Source organism: Gopherus flavomarginatus, chromosome 1, assembly GCF_025201925.1.
Source record: "Gopherus flavomarginatus isolate rGopFla2 chromosome 1, rGopFla2.mat.asm, whole genome shotgun sequence".
Lineage (NCBI taxonomy): Eukaryota > Metazoa > Chordata > Testudines > Testudinidae > Gopherus > Gopherus flavomarginatus.
The window spans coordinates 78,088,049-78,104,278 of record NC_066617.1 but is presented as its reverse complement, the minus strand read 5'-3'; the positions used below and the strand labels follow the sequence as shown (position 1 = coordinate 78,104,278).

Genomic DNA, 16,230 nt, shown 5'->3' with positions numbered 1-16,230 from the left:
TTTTTTAAAAATGTAAGTGAAAACTCAGCCACTTAGTGAAGACATCTCTACATATGTGCTAAGTTTGATCTTTAGCTCCTCAGGCCAGAAGGGAACAATATGACAGCACCATGTTCAGTCCAAGGGGCAAAAGAATGACATCACTCAATTGACCTTTTCTGACAGTCCCAATAGCATCACTCACAAACCTTGGAAGTAGCTATGCCCCGTCCTGTTGAGGAATTTTCCCCTAGGTCAGATTGGCTGAGACCCTAGGGATTTTTTGCCTTCCTCTGCAGCATGAGGCATGGGTCACTTGCAGATTTAAAGTAGTATAAATGATGAATTCTCTGTAACTTGAAGCCTTTAAAGCACGACAGGAGGATTTCAGTAATTCAGCCAGAGGTTCAGAGTCTATTTCAGGAGTGGGTGAATGGCCTGTAATGTGCAAGAATTGAGACTAGATGATCATGATGGTCTCGTCTGACCTTAAAGTCTATGAGCCTGAAGGTCAGCTTGTTGCATAGACCTCTGCAGATGTAAAGGGGAAAAATAGGTGTGGATTACACAAGGCACTCAAATAATTTTAGAATGTGCAATTCCTTAAGGCTACATCTACACTATGAGCTAGGAGTATGATTCCCAGCTTGCAGATACATGCTTGTGTTAACTCTCATCTGAGCTAGCAAGCTAAAAATAGTCATGCAGCCATTAGTAGCATAGGCAGTGGCAGCACATGCTAGACACCCCAAGTATGGACCTGTTGGTTTGCACTAGGGATAGCTAGCACAGTGCTGATGCATGTGTTATCACAGCTACACTATTATTTTTAGTATGTAGCTCACATGAGAGCTAGCACAAGTAAGTCTCCATGAGCTGGGAATTACAGCCCTAGCTCATAGTGGAGATGTAGCCTTACATCAGGGGTTCTCAAATGGAGTTGAGACACCTCAGGGGGTCACAAAGGTATTACGTGGGGGGTCGCGAGCTGTCAGTGTCCGCCCCAAACCCCACTTTGCCTCCAGCATTTATAATGGTGTTAAATGTATTAAAAATGTTTTTAATTTATGAAGGGGGGTTGCACTCAGAGCCTTTCTATGTAAAAGGGGTAGCCAGTACAAAAATTTGATAACTACTGCCTTACATGGTTAAAAAAAAATTAGCACCAGTCTTTAACTCTCAAAGTGTTAAAATTACTCTGTTTTATATAGAGAGGAGTTTGAAGCCAAAGCGTATGTCCAGATACCCTCAAACTTGAGATAAATGCAGATCAATACAAATTTCTGTGGCTCAGACTTCTACTGTGGATCTGAATGTCAGGCCCCTAAACTTGGATCTGGGAAAAGTATGGTTTCAGAACCAGATTTCCATGGATCAGGACCCTGATATATACGGTGAAATCTTGGTCCCATTGAAGTCAATGGCAGTTTTGCCATGGACTTCCATGGAAGTCTGGATTTCACCCATCATCTTAGGGCTTTATTCTGTGCTGGTTTGCACCACGTTCAGTCATTAGTTTAGTGTACCAATGAAAAATGTATGCAGCATGTTACCAAAACAGAACGATAGCATCTTACGCTCACTTTGCATAGGTGCAAAGACTGCACAAAGTACGAGGCAGTGCCCTTCAACTTAGTTCTCTGGAACTGAGGAAAAAAAGCCTGTCAATTCAGGGTCATAGCAGTAGCACTGAATTTGGTAGAAATCCAGATCTGGCACCTGCTCATTTGCCCTATCACAAATATCCTACTTTACCCTTCACTGAGCACTCTGGACCTTGGTCAAAGTAACTACACCGCTTTGTTCAAACAATGCCTGATCATACCTAGTGCACGTTGATATACTCATTCTATTTTTTGTCTAAAATGGTGGATGTCTTCAAGGTACATGCTTCAGATTATGTTTGCAATTTACTAGGCCTCCAAGATTCATGCTGGCTGCCAGTGGCACAAGTGCTCCTGAAATAGCAGCAATTATAATAAATCTAACAGACACTCATTTGACTTTTGCTCAGAGGTCCATCATATATAATTGGAAAGATAAGTGCAAATTAAATGTCACTGTTAAGTATATGAATGAGATAAACTATTAAACTAGAGAAGGCTGTAGCAGACACAGAACTTAAAAGTTTGGACCATTTCAGCTTCTTTAGTGAATTCTTCAGTAGCCATACAGTTGTCATTCTGGTCTTCATGCTGAATGTATTCAAACCCTTTTTGTAGCATTTGGTTGGTATGTCTATTTTGTCTTGACAATAAGAATTTCTTGATCTTGCTTTATTCCTGTAGATAAAAGTTGCAGACCCTCGTAACAATTGGCATTAATTCTCGGGTGCACATAATTCCTTGAATGATATTCAAAAAGAAAAAAATGCTTTTTCTCTGAGGTCAACCATGCTAAAATCATATGAAGAAACATTCTACAATATATCAAAGCAAAAATGCACACAGAATATTCTCTTGTGACAAAGTAGAAATTCCAGATGACATCTTCTATGAATTACAGTCCCCAAAGATGATGACATTTTTCATCAGATAACATTTAAAAAAAAATATGAACTCAAGGGGCTCTATTTTCCCAGGACCCATATTTGCTCACTTTTTACACCATGTCTTGGCTTCTTAATCTCTTATCCATCTTGGATTTTACTTTAGTACAGATAAATCTGAAATGTAAAAGATAAATGCCAACTCCTCTCATTTTCGTACCAACATAGAAGTGATAGGGTTACCCAGCTTCCGGTTTTTAACCAGAATGCCCAGTCAAAAAGGGACCCTGGTGACTCTGAGCAGCACCGCCGACTGGATCATTAAAAGTCCAGTTGGCAGTGCTGCAGGTCTGAGGCAGGCTAGTCCCTAGCTGTCCTGGCACCGCGCTTTGCCCTGGAAGTGGCCAGCAGGTCAACTCCTAGGCAGAGTGGGGGCATGGAGCTCTACACACTTCTCCCATCCCGAGCACCAGCTCCTCACTCCTATTGGCCAGGAACCAGGGCCAATAGGAACTGGGGGCGGGGGCAGTACATGCAGGCGAAAGTAGTACGCGGAGCCTCCTGCCCCACCTGCCTAGGAGCTGGACTTTCTGGCTGCTTCTAGGGCGCAGTGCAGTGCCAGGACAAGGAGCCTTCCTTAGCCCTGCTGTGCCTCTGACTGAGAGCCTCTGGAGGCAAAACCATGCCCCAACCCCCTGCCTCAGCCCTGAGCCCCTCCCAGCCCAAAGTCCTCTCCTGCATCCCAAACCCCTCCCTGAGCTTACACCCCCATCTGGAGCCCTCATCCTCCTGCATCCCAACTCCTTGCCCCAGCCAACAGCCCCTTCCACACCCTAGACCCCTCATTTCTGGCCCCACCCCAGAGCCCACACCCCCAGAGTCCTCACTCCTGCCCCAGCCCAGGGGAAGTGAGTTAAGGTGGGGGAGAGCAAGCCACTGAGGGATGGGGAATGTTGTGAGTAGGGGCACATGAGGAAGAGGCCAGGGCCTCAGGGAAGGGCCAGGGCTAGGGTGTTCATGTTTGTGCAATCAGTTTATCTGCTTCTTAGGGTTGCTAACTTTCTAACAGGAATAAAATTAAAAAAACAAAAAAAAAACAAAACAAAAAAACACACCACACACACACACACACAACCATGCAAGTCTCAGCCTCACTACAATCACTAACTACATTCTACTCCTCCCCACCTCAGACTATAAGCCAGCTCCACCATAGTCAAATTTCAAAAGGCTTAGTCTGAATAACTATCTATCTAAACTGTGAAGGCCCCATGAGACCATGCACAACCTGAGCTGGTGTTATCTTCCTTTGGGAAAGGACTGGTTGTGAAGCACATAGTGTTATTATTGCAAATTGGTCAATCTAAAGGCTGGGCAGCTGATATCTTTCACCTCTTTCATCTTTTGCCCTTAAAAGTTCAGGAATCCAGATTTCTTACTGAAAGAAATGATCAACATACAAGTCAACTTTCCTTCAAAAGCAGTTATGAGAAATTCTATGGACTATCAGTAAGTGGGTCACAGAGTTGCTTCTTTTAGTGACCCCAGTATTCCTCTGAGTCCAGACCCTGACATCTGGGGAAAGAATAGCAGACCCACACAAGTTTCCAGTTTTATATTTTATTAACTAAACTGTTAAGCAAAAGCATAGAATAAATATATATAAAAACATCTAAAAAAGGTTGTTATAAAATCAAGTGGATTAAACAATATCAATAAACCAACCCTCCTTATAAGATCTATGTAATAATTTAGAAAGGCAGCAGTCTTGTTTAGCTTTCAACCTCTAAAGTGATAGGGCATTGTCAATCTCAATGAGCAGCAACAAACTTATGTTCCCTCCAAATGGCTGATAAAGTGAGAGTCAAATTACTTTCATATTGAAGCTAAAAATTGAGATTACAGCTCTGATTCCAATTAAGGCAACCAGCCTTCCCATCTCCCCGTCCCTGAACACAGGGTAACATGAAACATTCCAATTTGATTGAAGAGAACACAGGTGGTTACACTAAATATTCAAATAGCAAATTTGGTTTAAAATAATGATTTCCTAGGATTACACAAAAAACTTCTAACCCATAAAGTGTGTGTCAGAGCAGCCTCACCTGAAGCACTCCCCTTGCACTAAGCCACAGCATGACAGGCACAACACAGGCACCCTGCCTCAGTTTCCCCCCTCAGATAACCAAGGAAGTTTGCTTCAGGTTCTTCTCTTTCAATATTACCCATCCTCCTTGGGGCTGGTTTATTATTAAAATTTCATGCAAAATAGTTCATAAGAGTCCCAACATAAAATCAATTCATTACCACAAATGCAAATAGTAATTAAGATCACCCAATATCTCACCTCCTAGTACTACACATTCCACACCCAGCAACCTTTGACCATGCCTGGACTCTCTGCCAGTCCTCTTCTGTCTCTAGATAACCACCCCAGCCCTTCCAACTGGCATAAAACCCCACTCTTCCCAATGGGGACCCACATAGCTGGGAGCATCCCTGCCAGTGGGGCAATCCTTGCTCCTTCTGGCCCTCTCACAGTTCCTCTGGGTCCAGCTCTCCACTGCTCCTCTCCCTTCAGCTCTCTTCAGGCCTGATCTTAGGGTGACCAGACATCCCAATATTAGGGGCTTTGTCTTACATACGCAACTATACTTCTCCCCACCGCCCTAAAAAGTCTTGATTTTTCACATTTGCTATCTGGTCACCCTGTCTTGGCTCCAGCTAAGAGCCAGCAGGCAATTCCCTCTTCTGCTCCCTGGCCATCAGCCCTCACTCTCTGGTTTGGGGACTCCAGGACAGCAAACATCTCTTGCTGCTCTCCTGTCTCCAGCCTTTGCCCCAGAAACCACCTATGACTCCTAACTTTGGCAGCTCTCACTTCCTGCCCTGTTTATGACTGATCCAGACTCTAACTCACTGATTCTTGCCTCCCCTGAGGCCCAGGTGCCCTCTGTTAAGCACAATTAATTGGCCAAATTGGAGTGTACTGATGCTGTTCCCTTTCAAAGGGTCAATGTCACCCTGTAACAGTAAGCAAGCATGATCTTTTGGACAGTACATTGCTTAACCTAGGGCTATTTTAGGTATTAGGGAACTATTTTATAAGCCCTTCTCAAATAAACTCCATGGGTTCTACACACACACACTCCTGCTCTCGCTCGCTACCAATTATCTACAGGAATTTAAAAAATGTGCAAGAATACTAGAGTAGAGAAGTGCCTCTATTACTAAAAATTGGAAAGGAACACAAAACTAAAAGGTTGATACTTATGCAGGAATTTTGCCACAACTCCTATTTCATTCAGGTTTAGGAAGCTGGTATGTCACTGAAAAGATTAGCCAGTCTTATGGGCTCATATGTTTTAACACTCATGGTCTTACTGGCTGGCTAGAAGTTACTCATTTGTAGGATGTTGCTAAGGTCAAGTCTATACTGCAGTGCTACACTGGCGCAGCTGCAGCCAAAGACGTGCTAGGCTGACAGGGGAGAGCTCTCCCATTGGCATAATTACTCCACCTCGGCGAGAAGCAGAAGCTATGTTGGTGTGGACAGTGCAAAACTTGTGTTGCTCGGGGTGGGCGGGCTTCTTCACACCCTGAAGCACGTAAGTTATATCGACTTAGGCTGTAGTGTAGACCTGCCCTCAGTTACTTGCTAAGGCCTGGTCTAGATAACAAAGTTAGGTCAATGTAAGTTGTCTTGCATCAACTTGTTTGTACGTGTGGCTACACTCAAATTTGTCTCTGGCTGATATAAGTGCCCCATTATGGCGAAGTAGTAAAACTACATCCTTGATCAGTGTGGAGTCATGGTCGATCTACACAGTTCAATGCACTTCAAGTGTAGACACTGCATGACCTGCATCAACCCTAACTGTCCTCCAGCAGCTGTCCCAAAATGCCCCATTCCCTGCAACAATGACCACTCATGTCACAATTGTAAACTCCATTACCAGTGGTCACAGAGACTGGAAGCCACTTCCCACTTAACATCCCCGCCTCCCGAGTGTTTTTGAAACACCTTTTCCTGATTGCCTCGCCTCGGCGTGCACAACTAGCAGCTCTCCCTTGTTGCCTGCAACTGCCCAGCCAACCCTACCAGCTGCCCACACTAGATGTGCTCCTGCCTGGAGTAGACAGGAGGTATTAGCCTCCTGTCCCTGTGGGGTTGTGCAAGCACAACTACAGGCAGAAGCCTGGGCATCTACAAACAGTTTGCACGGGGATGCAGGCAAGAGAGTGTGACAGAACAGCAACAATGCTGCATGAAAGTGAAGCAGGCATACCACAAGGCCAATTAGGCCAACAATTGATCTGCTGCAGACCTTATATTTTTACAATGAGCTGCATGCCATACTTGGCAGAACCCTCAGCACCGTGTGGACACCATAGAGGAGCACAAGACAGAGACCCCTGCCATGAACAGCGAGGGGGAGGGGAAAGATGCGGTGTGAAGGGCCCAGCCATGCCATGAGCCAGGACCTGTTTAAGTTTCCATCACAGTCTAGTCAGTCCCAGTAGCTGAGCATGAATGAGCCCAATGCAGGGGAAAATAACTTGGGTAAGCATGTGCATACATTTTTCCTTGCATTGTTTAAACTTAAAGATGGCACCCAGCCCATCCCCAAGTTAACAAAAACACAGGGATAGTGGGTTTTGGGTTTTTTTCATTTTTTTACTCATAAGAGAAGAGATAGCGGTACAACAAAGAGAGGACGAGTTGGCATCTGCTTTTTATTCCCTTGTTGGGTTAGGCAAGGACCAGAGGACATGCCTAACAGTTTGCTTATGTACACAGGAATGTCCCTTGTATCCTCCTAAGAGATCTCAATGACACTTTCATGAAAATGCTCTGTAATCCTCTCCTAACAGTTTCTAGGGATAGCAGCTTTTCTTTCTCTGTGGTAGGACTCTTTTCCCTTCCACTACACAGTGAATTCAGCAGGCACCATTGCAGTAAACAGACTAGTACCACAGGGACCTGGGTGGTTTTGGGATACCAGTAGCAACTGAGCTTTCTGTGTTTTTCTTATGCTCAGGAATGAGATATCAGCTAAAACCACCAACATATATGGAAAATAGTGCCAATATTCAGTGCCATCAACCCATACTCATGCCCATGGAATAGGGACCAACATTTTATTGTTTCATACAAATGAAATTCCCCCTCCACAAACTTCATTCTTGGTGGGCCAACCATCATAAAACCAAAGACTTCGATGCTACTTTGAAAGACATATGTAATCCCACACATACCACTACCGTGCCTTTGAAGTGTGGACGGCTTAACACTGATAAAGAAGAAAACCTTCAAAGGTGGTGTCAAGGTTTCTTTCCCCACTCTGAACTTTAGGGTACAGATGTGGGGACCTGCATGGACACTTCTAAGCCTAGTTACTAGCTTAGCTCTGGTATACTGCCACCACCCAGAATTCCAGTGTCTGGGACACTCTCTGTTCCCCCAAAACTTCGTCCCCTCCCTGGGTTGCCTTGAGGAACTTCACCAATTCCCTGGTGAACACAGATCCATACCCCTTGGATCTTAAAACAAGGAGAAATTTACCATCCCCCTCCTTTCCCCCACCAATCCCTGGTGAGTCCAGATCCAATCCCCTTGGATCTTTAAACAAGGAAAAATCAATCAGGTTCTTAAAAAGAAAGCTTTTAATTAAAGAAAGAAAAGGTAAAAATTATTTCTGTAAAATCAAGATGGAAAATGCTTTACAGGGTAATCAGATTTCTATAGACCAGAGGGCCCCCCCAGCCTTAGGTTCAAAGTTACAGCAAACAGAGGTAAAATCCTTCCAGCAAAAAGAAACATTTACAAGTTGAGGAAACAAAAATAAGACTAACACGCCTTGCCTGGCTAATTACTTACAAGTTTGAAACATGAGAGACTGATTCAGAAAGATTCGGAGAGCCTGGATGTACGTCTGGTCCCTCTTAGTCCCAAGAGTGAACAACAACACAAAGAGCACAAACAAAAGACTTCCCTCCACCAAGATTTGAAAGTATCTTGTCCCCCTGTTGGTCCTCTGGTCAGGTGTCAGCCAGGTTTACTGAGCTTCTAAACCGTTTACAGGTAAAAGAGACATTAACCCTTAACTATCTGTTTATGACACGTGGTGACAGCATTTCAGTGATCTCCTAAACACACTGTCCCATGTCATAAATGCGGCACTAATGAAAGCACTGGATCAGCCAACTTGTAATGATTACATAGACACAGTCCCATCCCTCAGCGAAGTCAGCACTGCAATTAGTGCCATGAAGAACTGCAGAACTATTCAAGTATGGAGGTGAGTCCTTGCTGATGAGACTGCCTGGACTCCTTCTCAATATATGGAGTACTGGAGAGGTACCGCAAGACTTTGAAAACACCAGCACTGTCTTCATACACAAGAGGAAGGATAAAGAGTTCAACTGTGGCAACTATCATGGTACCTCATTACTCTACATCAGTGGTTTTCAAACTGTGGGTTGTGACCCAGTAGCGGGTCGCAGAATGTATGGCACTGGGTGGTGGTGGCTCTGGTCAATACCGCCAACCGGGCCATTAAATGTCCCATCAGTGGTGCTGCCCAGCTAAGGCAAGCTAGTCCCTACTTGTTCTGACACCGCGCTGTGCCCCGGAAGCAGCCAGCAGCAAGTCCGGCTCCTGCCCCCCCACCAAGCACTGGCTCCATACTCCCATTGGCCGGTCCCCAGCCAATGGGAGCTGGGGGGTGGTGCCTGCAGGCAAGAGCCACACAGAACTGCTTGTGTGCCTCTGCCTAGGACCTGGACCTGCTGCTGGCTGCTTCCAGGTTGCAGCACGGTCCACAGTGCCAGGATAGGCAGGAAGCCTGCCTTAGCACCCCCACTGCACCGCTGACCAGGAACTACCTGAAGTAAGCCCATGCCCCAACCTCATTCCCCAACCCCCTGCCTCAGCCCTGAGCCCCACCCCACAAACCCAGAGCCCCCTCCTGCACCCCAAACCCCTCATCCCGAGCCCCACCCCAGATCCTGCACCCCCAGCTTAGATCCCTGACCCTCTCATACATCCCAATCTCCTACCCTGGCCCAGAGCCCACTCCCACACCCTGAACCCCTCATTCCTGGCCCCACTGCGCAGCCCTCAGCCCCACACCCCAGTCCTCTGCCCCAGCTCTCAGCCCATCCCAAACCCCTCATCCCCAGCTCTGCTGGGTCACAAGCATCAACAATTTTCTTCAAATGGGTCGCCAGAAAAAAAGTTTGAAAACCACTGCTCTACATTACTGGACAGATTCTGGCCAGAATACTCTTAAATTGTCTGCTATGCAATATCACTAATCACATGCTATTAGAGTCACTGTGTGGTTTCAGGCCAACACAAGGAATGGCAAACATTATATTGCAGCTCATCAGATGCAGGAGAAATGCAGAAAACAGCAATGGGTCCTTTACACTGTCTTCATCGACCTGACTAAAGCAGTTGACACCATCAGTAGACCTGGACTTTGGTAACTATTCCGTAAGTTTGGTTGTCCAGAAAAATTCACCAACATTCTGAGGCTACTTCATGATAGAAGGCACAAACAAGTCATTGTAGATGGTCTTCTATCTGACCCATTTCCTATCACTAATAATATTAAGCAATGGGGTGTAATTGGTCCAATTCTTTTCAATTTCTTCTATACTGCAGTGCTCAATGATGCTACAAGAGACCTGAGTGCCATTATCAGGATACATTTCCAATCCTCTGGAAAATTATTCAATCTGAAGAGACTATGATCTAAGGTCAGAGGATGGAGATGGATGGCAGGATCATTACCTTGATCATTAGGTTCACTCCCTCTGGGACACCTGGCATTGGTCAATATTGGTAGACAGGATACTGGGCCAGATGGACCTTTGGTCTGACCCGGTATGGCCATTCTTATGTTCTTCTGTCTTTGAGGCAATTGTGCATGAGCTGCTGTATGCTAGTGACTGTGCTCTATGGGCATCATGAAGAGACATAATTGATTACACACAGATTCAAAGAGTCTGCAAAAAGGTTCAGGCTGACAATAAATCTGAAAAAGACAGGAAAACCCTGTACAAAATCACAAGTCACCATCAGCAACACACAGCTGGATGCTATTACAGACTTCTGCTATCTTACCAGCCCATTGTCAAATGATGCTGCTATAGACAAGGAGCTGACAAGTTGCATCAACAAAACCAGTTCATGATTTGGCAGACTATCAGGCAGAATCTGGCAGCAAGATGATATTAAGCTTCAAACCAAGCTACAAGTTTATAAAGCAGTCGTGCTGTCCAATTTGTTGTATAGGTGCAAGACCTGGATCTGCTACAAGCATCACATCAAGCTTCTAGATAAGTTCCATTTATCACGTCTACGTGCCATACTCCATATTATAGCAAGATTAAGTTACCAATTATGCGTTCTGGAATACAGCCACACCACAGGAATTGAAACCATGCTCATTACATAACAATTATGCTGGACTGGTCATGTGGTGAGGATGGATGATTCCAGAACGCCCAAACAGTTGCTGTATAGTGAGCTGAAAGTAGATAATTGCACACACGGCTGCCAGAAGAAGTGCTTCAAAGACACACCAAGGCAAAACTTGAAACCGTGCAACACTGACATTGACAGCTGGGAGTCATCAGCAACAGTTAGATCGTGCTGGCAAGCAGCAGTCAATGATGGGGTTACTCAGTTCGAGATTAATTGCCATATGTATCTTTAGGCACAGAGGCTGAGCTGTAAATAGCAGCAGATTCAGTGAGCACAGTCTGTAATCCCTTCCTTAATATCAAGTTACATATGCACTCAGTGCAAAAAGATTTGCACTCGCAAATCAGCACTTTTAGCCAGAGTCACACTTACAAGATGTTATACCATTGCCAGTGTCATTTTCGGTCATAAAGGACAACAACAAGTAATGCAGCATTGCAAGCTTCCAGAGTGTGATGGACACTCACTTCTCCACTGTGAATGCAGCTCTCATTCTGGTGCCCTTGAGCTGGAGAGCTGGGGTGAGTTCAGCAAACAGATCCAGGAACATGGTCTTTCAAATCTGAAAATTCTGCAGCTGCTGCTCATCATCCCAAATCTGCATTATGATCTGATCTCACTAGTCAGTGCTTGTTTCTCAGGCCCAGAAGCAGCACTTCACTATCTGCAGCTGCTCCGTGAATGCCACCAACCATCTTGAATAGTTTTTCACTATGTCCTTCAGTAAACTTTCCAAAAAATTGTCATGTCGCCCTTTGTTGTACTAATTCCTGCAAGTCTGAAAATACGAGATAATTGTGTGTCCAGTATTTGTAATGTTCATGACAATAGTATGCAGAGCTCTGTGGGCTCTATGCTTCTGTCAGAGATGGTAGACGCTGAAAAGGACTGTGTGGATTTTTGGGATTTTTTTTAAAAAAGGATGAAAATTATGGGATATGGGTAGTATTATGAGATGGAGAAAGTTGCATGCTGGGAACTTGAACCCTATCTCCCAGAGATCCCTGCATGACTCATTTCTACCCAACAACACATTGCAAAAAGTTCCCAAAAGGCATCAAACCGGATGCCAGTGTGTGGCACATGGGGCAACCTACCTGTAGTTCACCACACTTTGCACTGACACAAGCTTTCATAGTGTGTATGCACAGTGCAAACATGAGCAGTCAAGTATGCCCACACATGAGCAATATATCAACTTTGGCAGCTGTATGCCAGTGCAATTTGCATCAATCAAAGTTTGTAGTGTAGACGTTGCCTCAGAATGATATAGATAAGTTGGAGAGGGTTCAGAGAAGAGCCATGAGAATGATTGAAAGATTAGAAAATATTCCTTACAGTGATAAACTCAAGGACCTCAAATCTATTTAGCTTACCAAAAAGAAGTTTAAGGGTGATTTGATTATAGCCCATGAATATCTACATGGGGAAAAAATATTTGATAATTGGCTCTTCAATCTAGCAGTCAAAAGTATAAGATCAAATGGTTGGCAGTTGAAACTAGACAAGTTCACACTAGAAATAAGGCATAACATTCTAACAGTGAGGGTAATTAACCATTTGAACATTTTACCAAAGTTTATGGTGGATTCTCCATCACTGACAATTTTAAAAATCTTGATTTTTTTAAAGATATGGTCTAGTTCAAATAGGAATTATTGTGGGGAAGTTCTATGGCCTGTGTTATACAGCAGGTCAGCCTAGATGATCACAATGGTCCCTCCTGGCCTTGAAATCTGTGAAAGGTGTTGAATCTTAGATGCTGTTTGCTGCTGGACTCCTAGCCCTTGGTGACCAGCCAGGAGAGTCAAGGAAGTGAAGGCCTCTTTTCTCTTTTGTCAGGCATGGTTGCATCACATGGCCAAAGGCCAGAAACCAGCAGCTGCAGTAGCAGCCATGACAGCAGCAAACAATGGTTTTAAACCAATGGCCAGAAGCAAGCAAACTTGCTTCTTCTTTTCCTTCAGTTGTTGAAGGTGGTGGCCTGGCTTGTTCCTCCCCCTTAGAACTGCACCTTAGGAGTCTTTTGGCAAATCAGACACAATATTCCTTCCAAAGTCACTGGCATCACTTAGTTGGTTCAACCTTTATGCACCATTCCAGAAATCTGAAGCACAAAAAATCCAAGGATCCAAAATTATATCCAGTCAGTCAGTCAGTAGACTGATCGGTATTTTGAGACATTTGAGGTCCTGGGTCAGTCCACAGCCATTATTTCAACCATTCTATTAAAGCAATTTTAGCAAAGTGATAAAATGGAAAGCATAGGAAATCACCAACCATATATTTCATTGTATCATGCACATAAGGAACAATTCCTTATTTTTCATCAGTTCCTGTTCAACAGATAGATGCCTACAACTTTACTTTTATACTTTAGTACTCAGTTGCTCAACTTTGAGACACACAAGTCTCTAACTCAGAATAAAAAGTCTTTTCCTTCTCCTTTTTCTCCCTCAAACACTATATCAGGTGCAACACAGAGCCACTCCTGACCACTATCCATTATTTCTGAATGTTTCAGAGAGTGTACATAAAATGAATCTACTTCCTCTGAGTCAAACTGGCTGTTGCTAACCCTTTTGACCAAATTGCTCATTCATTCAGGGAACTGGAACCAATACCACGTGACTTTGGTGATCAACTAAAATCAGCCAGTCCAGTTCAAAATCAGAGACAGTAACTCAAAAACTATTGTAAAAAACCCCCAAAACAATCTGTGATATTATTCAGGGTACATTATGGACTGTTGAACAGTGGTGTCCAGGGGCGGCTTTAGACATTTCACCGCCCCAAGCACGGCGGCATGCCGCAGGGGGCGCTCTGCCAGTCGCCAGTCCCGCGGCTCCGGTGGACCTCCCACAGGCTTGCCTGTGGAGGGTCCACTGGTCCTGCAGCTTTGGTGGGCCTCCCACAGGCGTGCCTGCGGAGGGTCCACTGGCAGATGGCTCCAGTGGACCTCCTGCAGGCGTGCCTGCAGAGAGTCCGCTGGTCCCGCGGCTTCGGTGGACCTTCCTCAGGCATGCCTGCGGAGGGTCCACTGGTCCCGCGGCTTCACTGAAGCCGCGGGACCAGCGGACCCTCTGCAGGCACACCTGTGGGAGGTCCACCGGAGCCATCTGCCGCGCTCCCGGTGACTGACAGAACGCCTCCCGCAGCATGCCACCCCAAGCACACGCTTGGCGTGCTGGAGCCTGGAGCCGCTCCTGGCTGTGTCTCCTCAGTTGTCCACCCTGGGGTGCCTTTTACACTGCTTTGCTGTGAGAGCAACTACTCCTGGCCGGCTCACACACAGCCTCCAGCATGTAAATTATCTCCCACCTACATTGCAAGAGTGCTTCAGCCAACTAGCCTGCCACCCTTGAATTACACTGCAGAATGACACCACCAAATTCCCAGTCCCAGATTTGTCCCCAGAAATATGAGTCTTGCACTGCTCAGTATCCTCCTGGACAATACAAGCTCATAGAAAGTCCATAATTTCATTAATAGAAAATGATATGAACAAACCCGTTATCTCAAATGAAGTTTCCAAACACTTCAGTCCAAACACACGGCTTAGATAAAGTGATAAAACAAGTATATTAACTACAGAAAGAAAGATTTAATTGATTACAAGTAATGAGGCATAAAAGTCAGAATTGGTTACAAAGAAATAAAAGGTAAGATGCAAACTAATACCTAAATTAACAAGCTAAATAAATTCAAAGCAAAGGTTTATCTCACCACATGCTTTTACTGGATGAACTCCTTCAGTCAGGCTCCCTCCCCCAGTGTTCCTTCATGTGTCTCTGATGCTGTGAACAAAGAGAAAGGAAGGAGAGAGGTGATTTGGAGCCTCTGTTTCTCATTTTTATATCTTTTCCTTCTCTTTGAGAATCATCTCCAGCTGGGGTTTTGGTGACAGCCAGTCCGTTTACACGGGGACTCCAAGCTGTTCTGTTGCCAATATGTAAAATTCTCACTCATACCCGTCTTTCTACCAAGGAATGGCCACTTAACCAGGTGATAGTCCTTTTGATTTTGTTGACACCTGGCTGAGGTGCTGGCTAGCCTTTTGTCGCTGGGGAATTGGTCTTAAGCTGTTTCCTCAGACTTGAAACATGCCTTATAAAGTAGAATGTTATAACTTTACATATAAAGCTGCCACACATATTTTACCAGTACAATAATATTCAGCAGGTAATGAGTTTTCAAATACCACCTCACAAGGCATACTTGGTACAAAATTTATCACGGTTTCATGGGGTGAACATAAGAGTACAGACTGTCACTTACTCATCCCCTCTTCATAGAAATATGTTTTACATGTATTTTCAAATAATTTAGAATTATTGAAAAATTGCGTGCAGTTTTGGCACATTTTGCAAACATGAAAGGAGGTTTATTTCAACGGAGACAAATTTTTACTAATATTTTGTCCAGCCTTCAATGAAGCTGTGAAATCATAAAAAGCAGTACTGTTCATGCCATCTTAGTTTTTTAATTAGATGAAGAATTCTTACGTTATTATGAAACTTCATAAACAGTCATAAACCCACCATGTTTTCCTCGGTTATGTCTTTATGTCATAATGGTGTCAGACAATTATAAAAAAATGGCTGCACCATTAAGCCCTACTACAGCTTCAGTTTTTCTTTTGAACTAACAAGCTATCCAAACTCTGTTACATTTCTGTCAAAGGGCTGACAATGAAAGCAAAGAGATGTTCATTCCACTTTCTGTATCACTCACATATCTGAAGTCTGTCCGTCCCCAAATTCCAGAAAATAGTATGGTTTATGAACAAATTTTGTCTAGCCAGTTAGTCCAAAGGTTGATTCTGATCATTAACATGGTCTTCTATTTCCCTAGTCATCTGGTCTTCTTTTCTGAAATAGGCATTTATTTTTGGTATTGTTTTCTAGTGATTAGATAGGCTTTTGAATATCTAAAGACTGACTGATTGATTTTCATTAAATTTGTGTATATACTATTCTTTAGGATGTTTCAATGGTCAGGTCTAATCTGTTTTTTCTGCCTTTTAAGCTTGATTGCAGGCAATTGCAGTTTCTGAGGTGGGGGGTTATTTTTTGGAGCTCCTTTTCTTGCTAGAGTGTAAATTATCATCTCTGTTCAGAAACATTAAAAGCCTGTGGTATTTTTCTTTGCATTTCACTTTCCATGTGTTCTGAATTAATTGCACATTTGACATGCCAAAGTATTGTCAGGTGAATTGTAGATGTCTTGATTGCCAAGTTCCTCCTAGATAATAACTTGTACTTAG

At 44.1% G+C, this 16,230-nt stretch overlaps 1 protein-coding gene across 1 annotated transcript in view; it reads right to left on the bottom strand.

Annotated features, from left to right (window-relative positions):
• Positions 1-14,738, bottom strand: part of ACSS3 (acyl-CoA synthetase short chain family member 3) — a 173,372-nt gene extending 158,634 nt beyond the window's left edge. The window contains exon 1 of the mRNA XM_050935246.1: positions 14,694-14,738. Within this exon, the coding sequence (XP_050791203.1) occupies positions 14,694-14,695 (2 nt within the window). The 5' untranslated portion in view covers positions 14,696-14,738. The remainder of the gene's footprint in view (positions 1-14,693) is intronic.
• Positions 14,739-16,230: the final 1,492 nt, after the last annotated feature.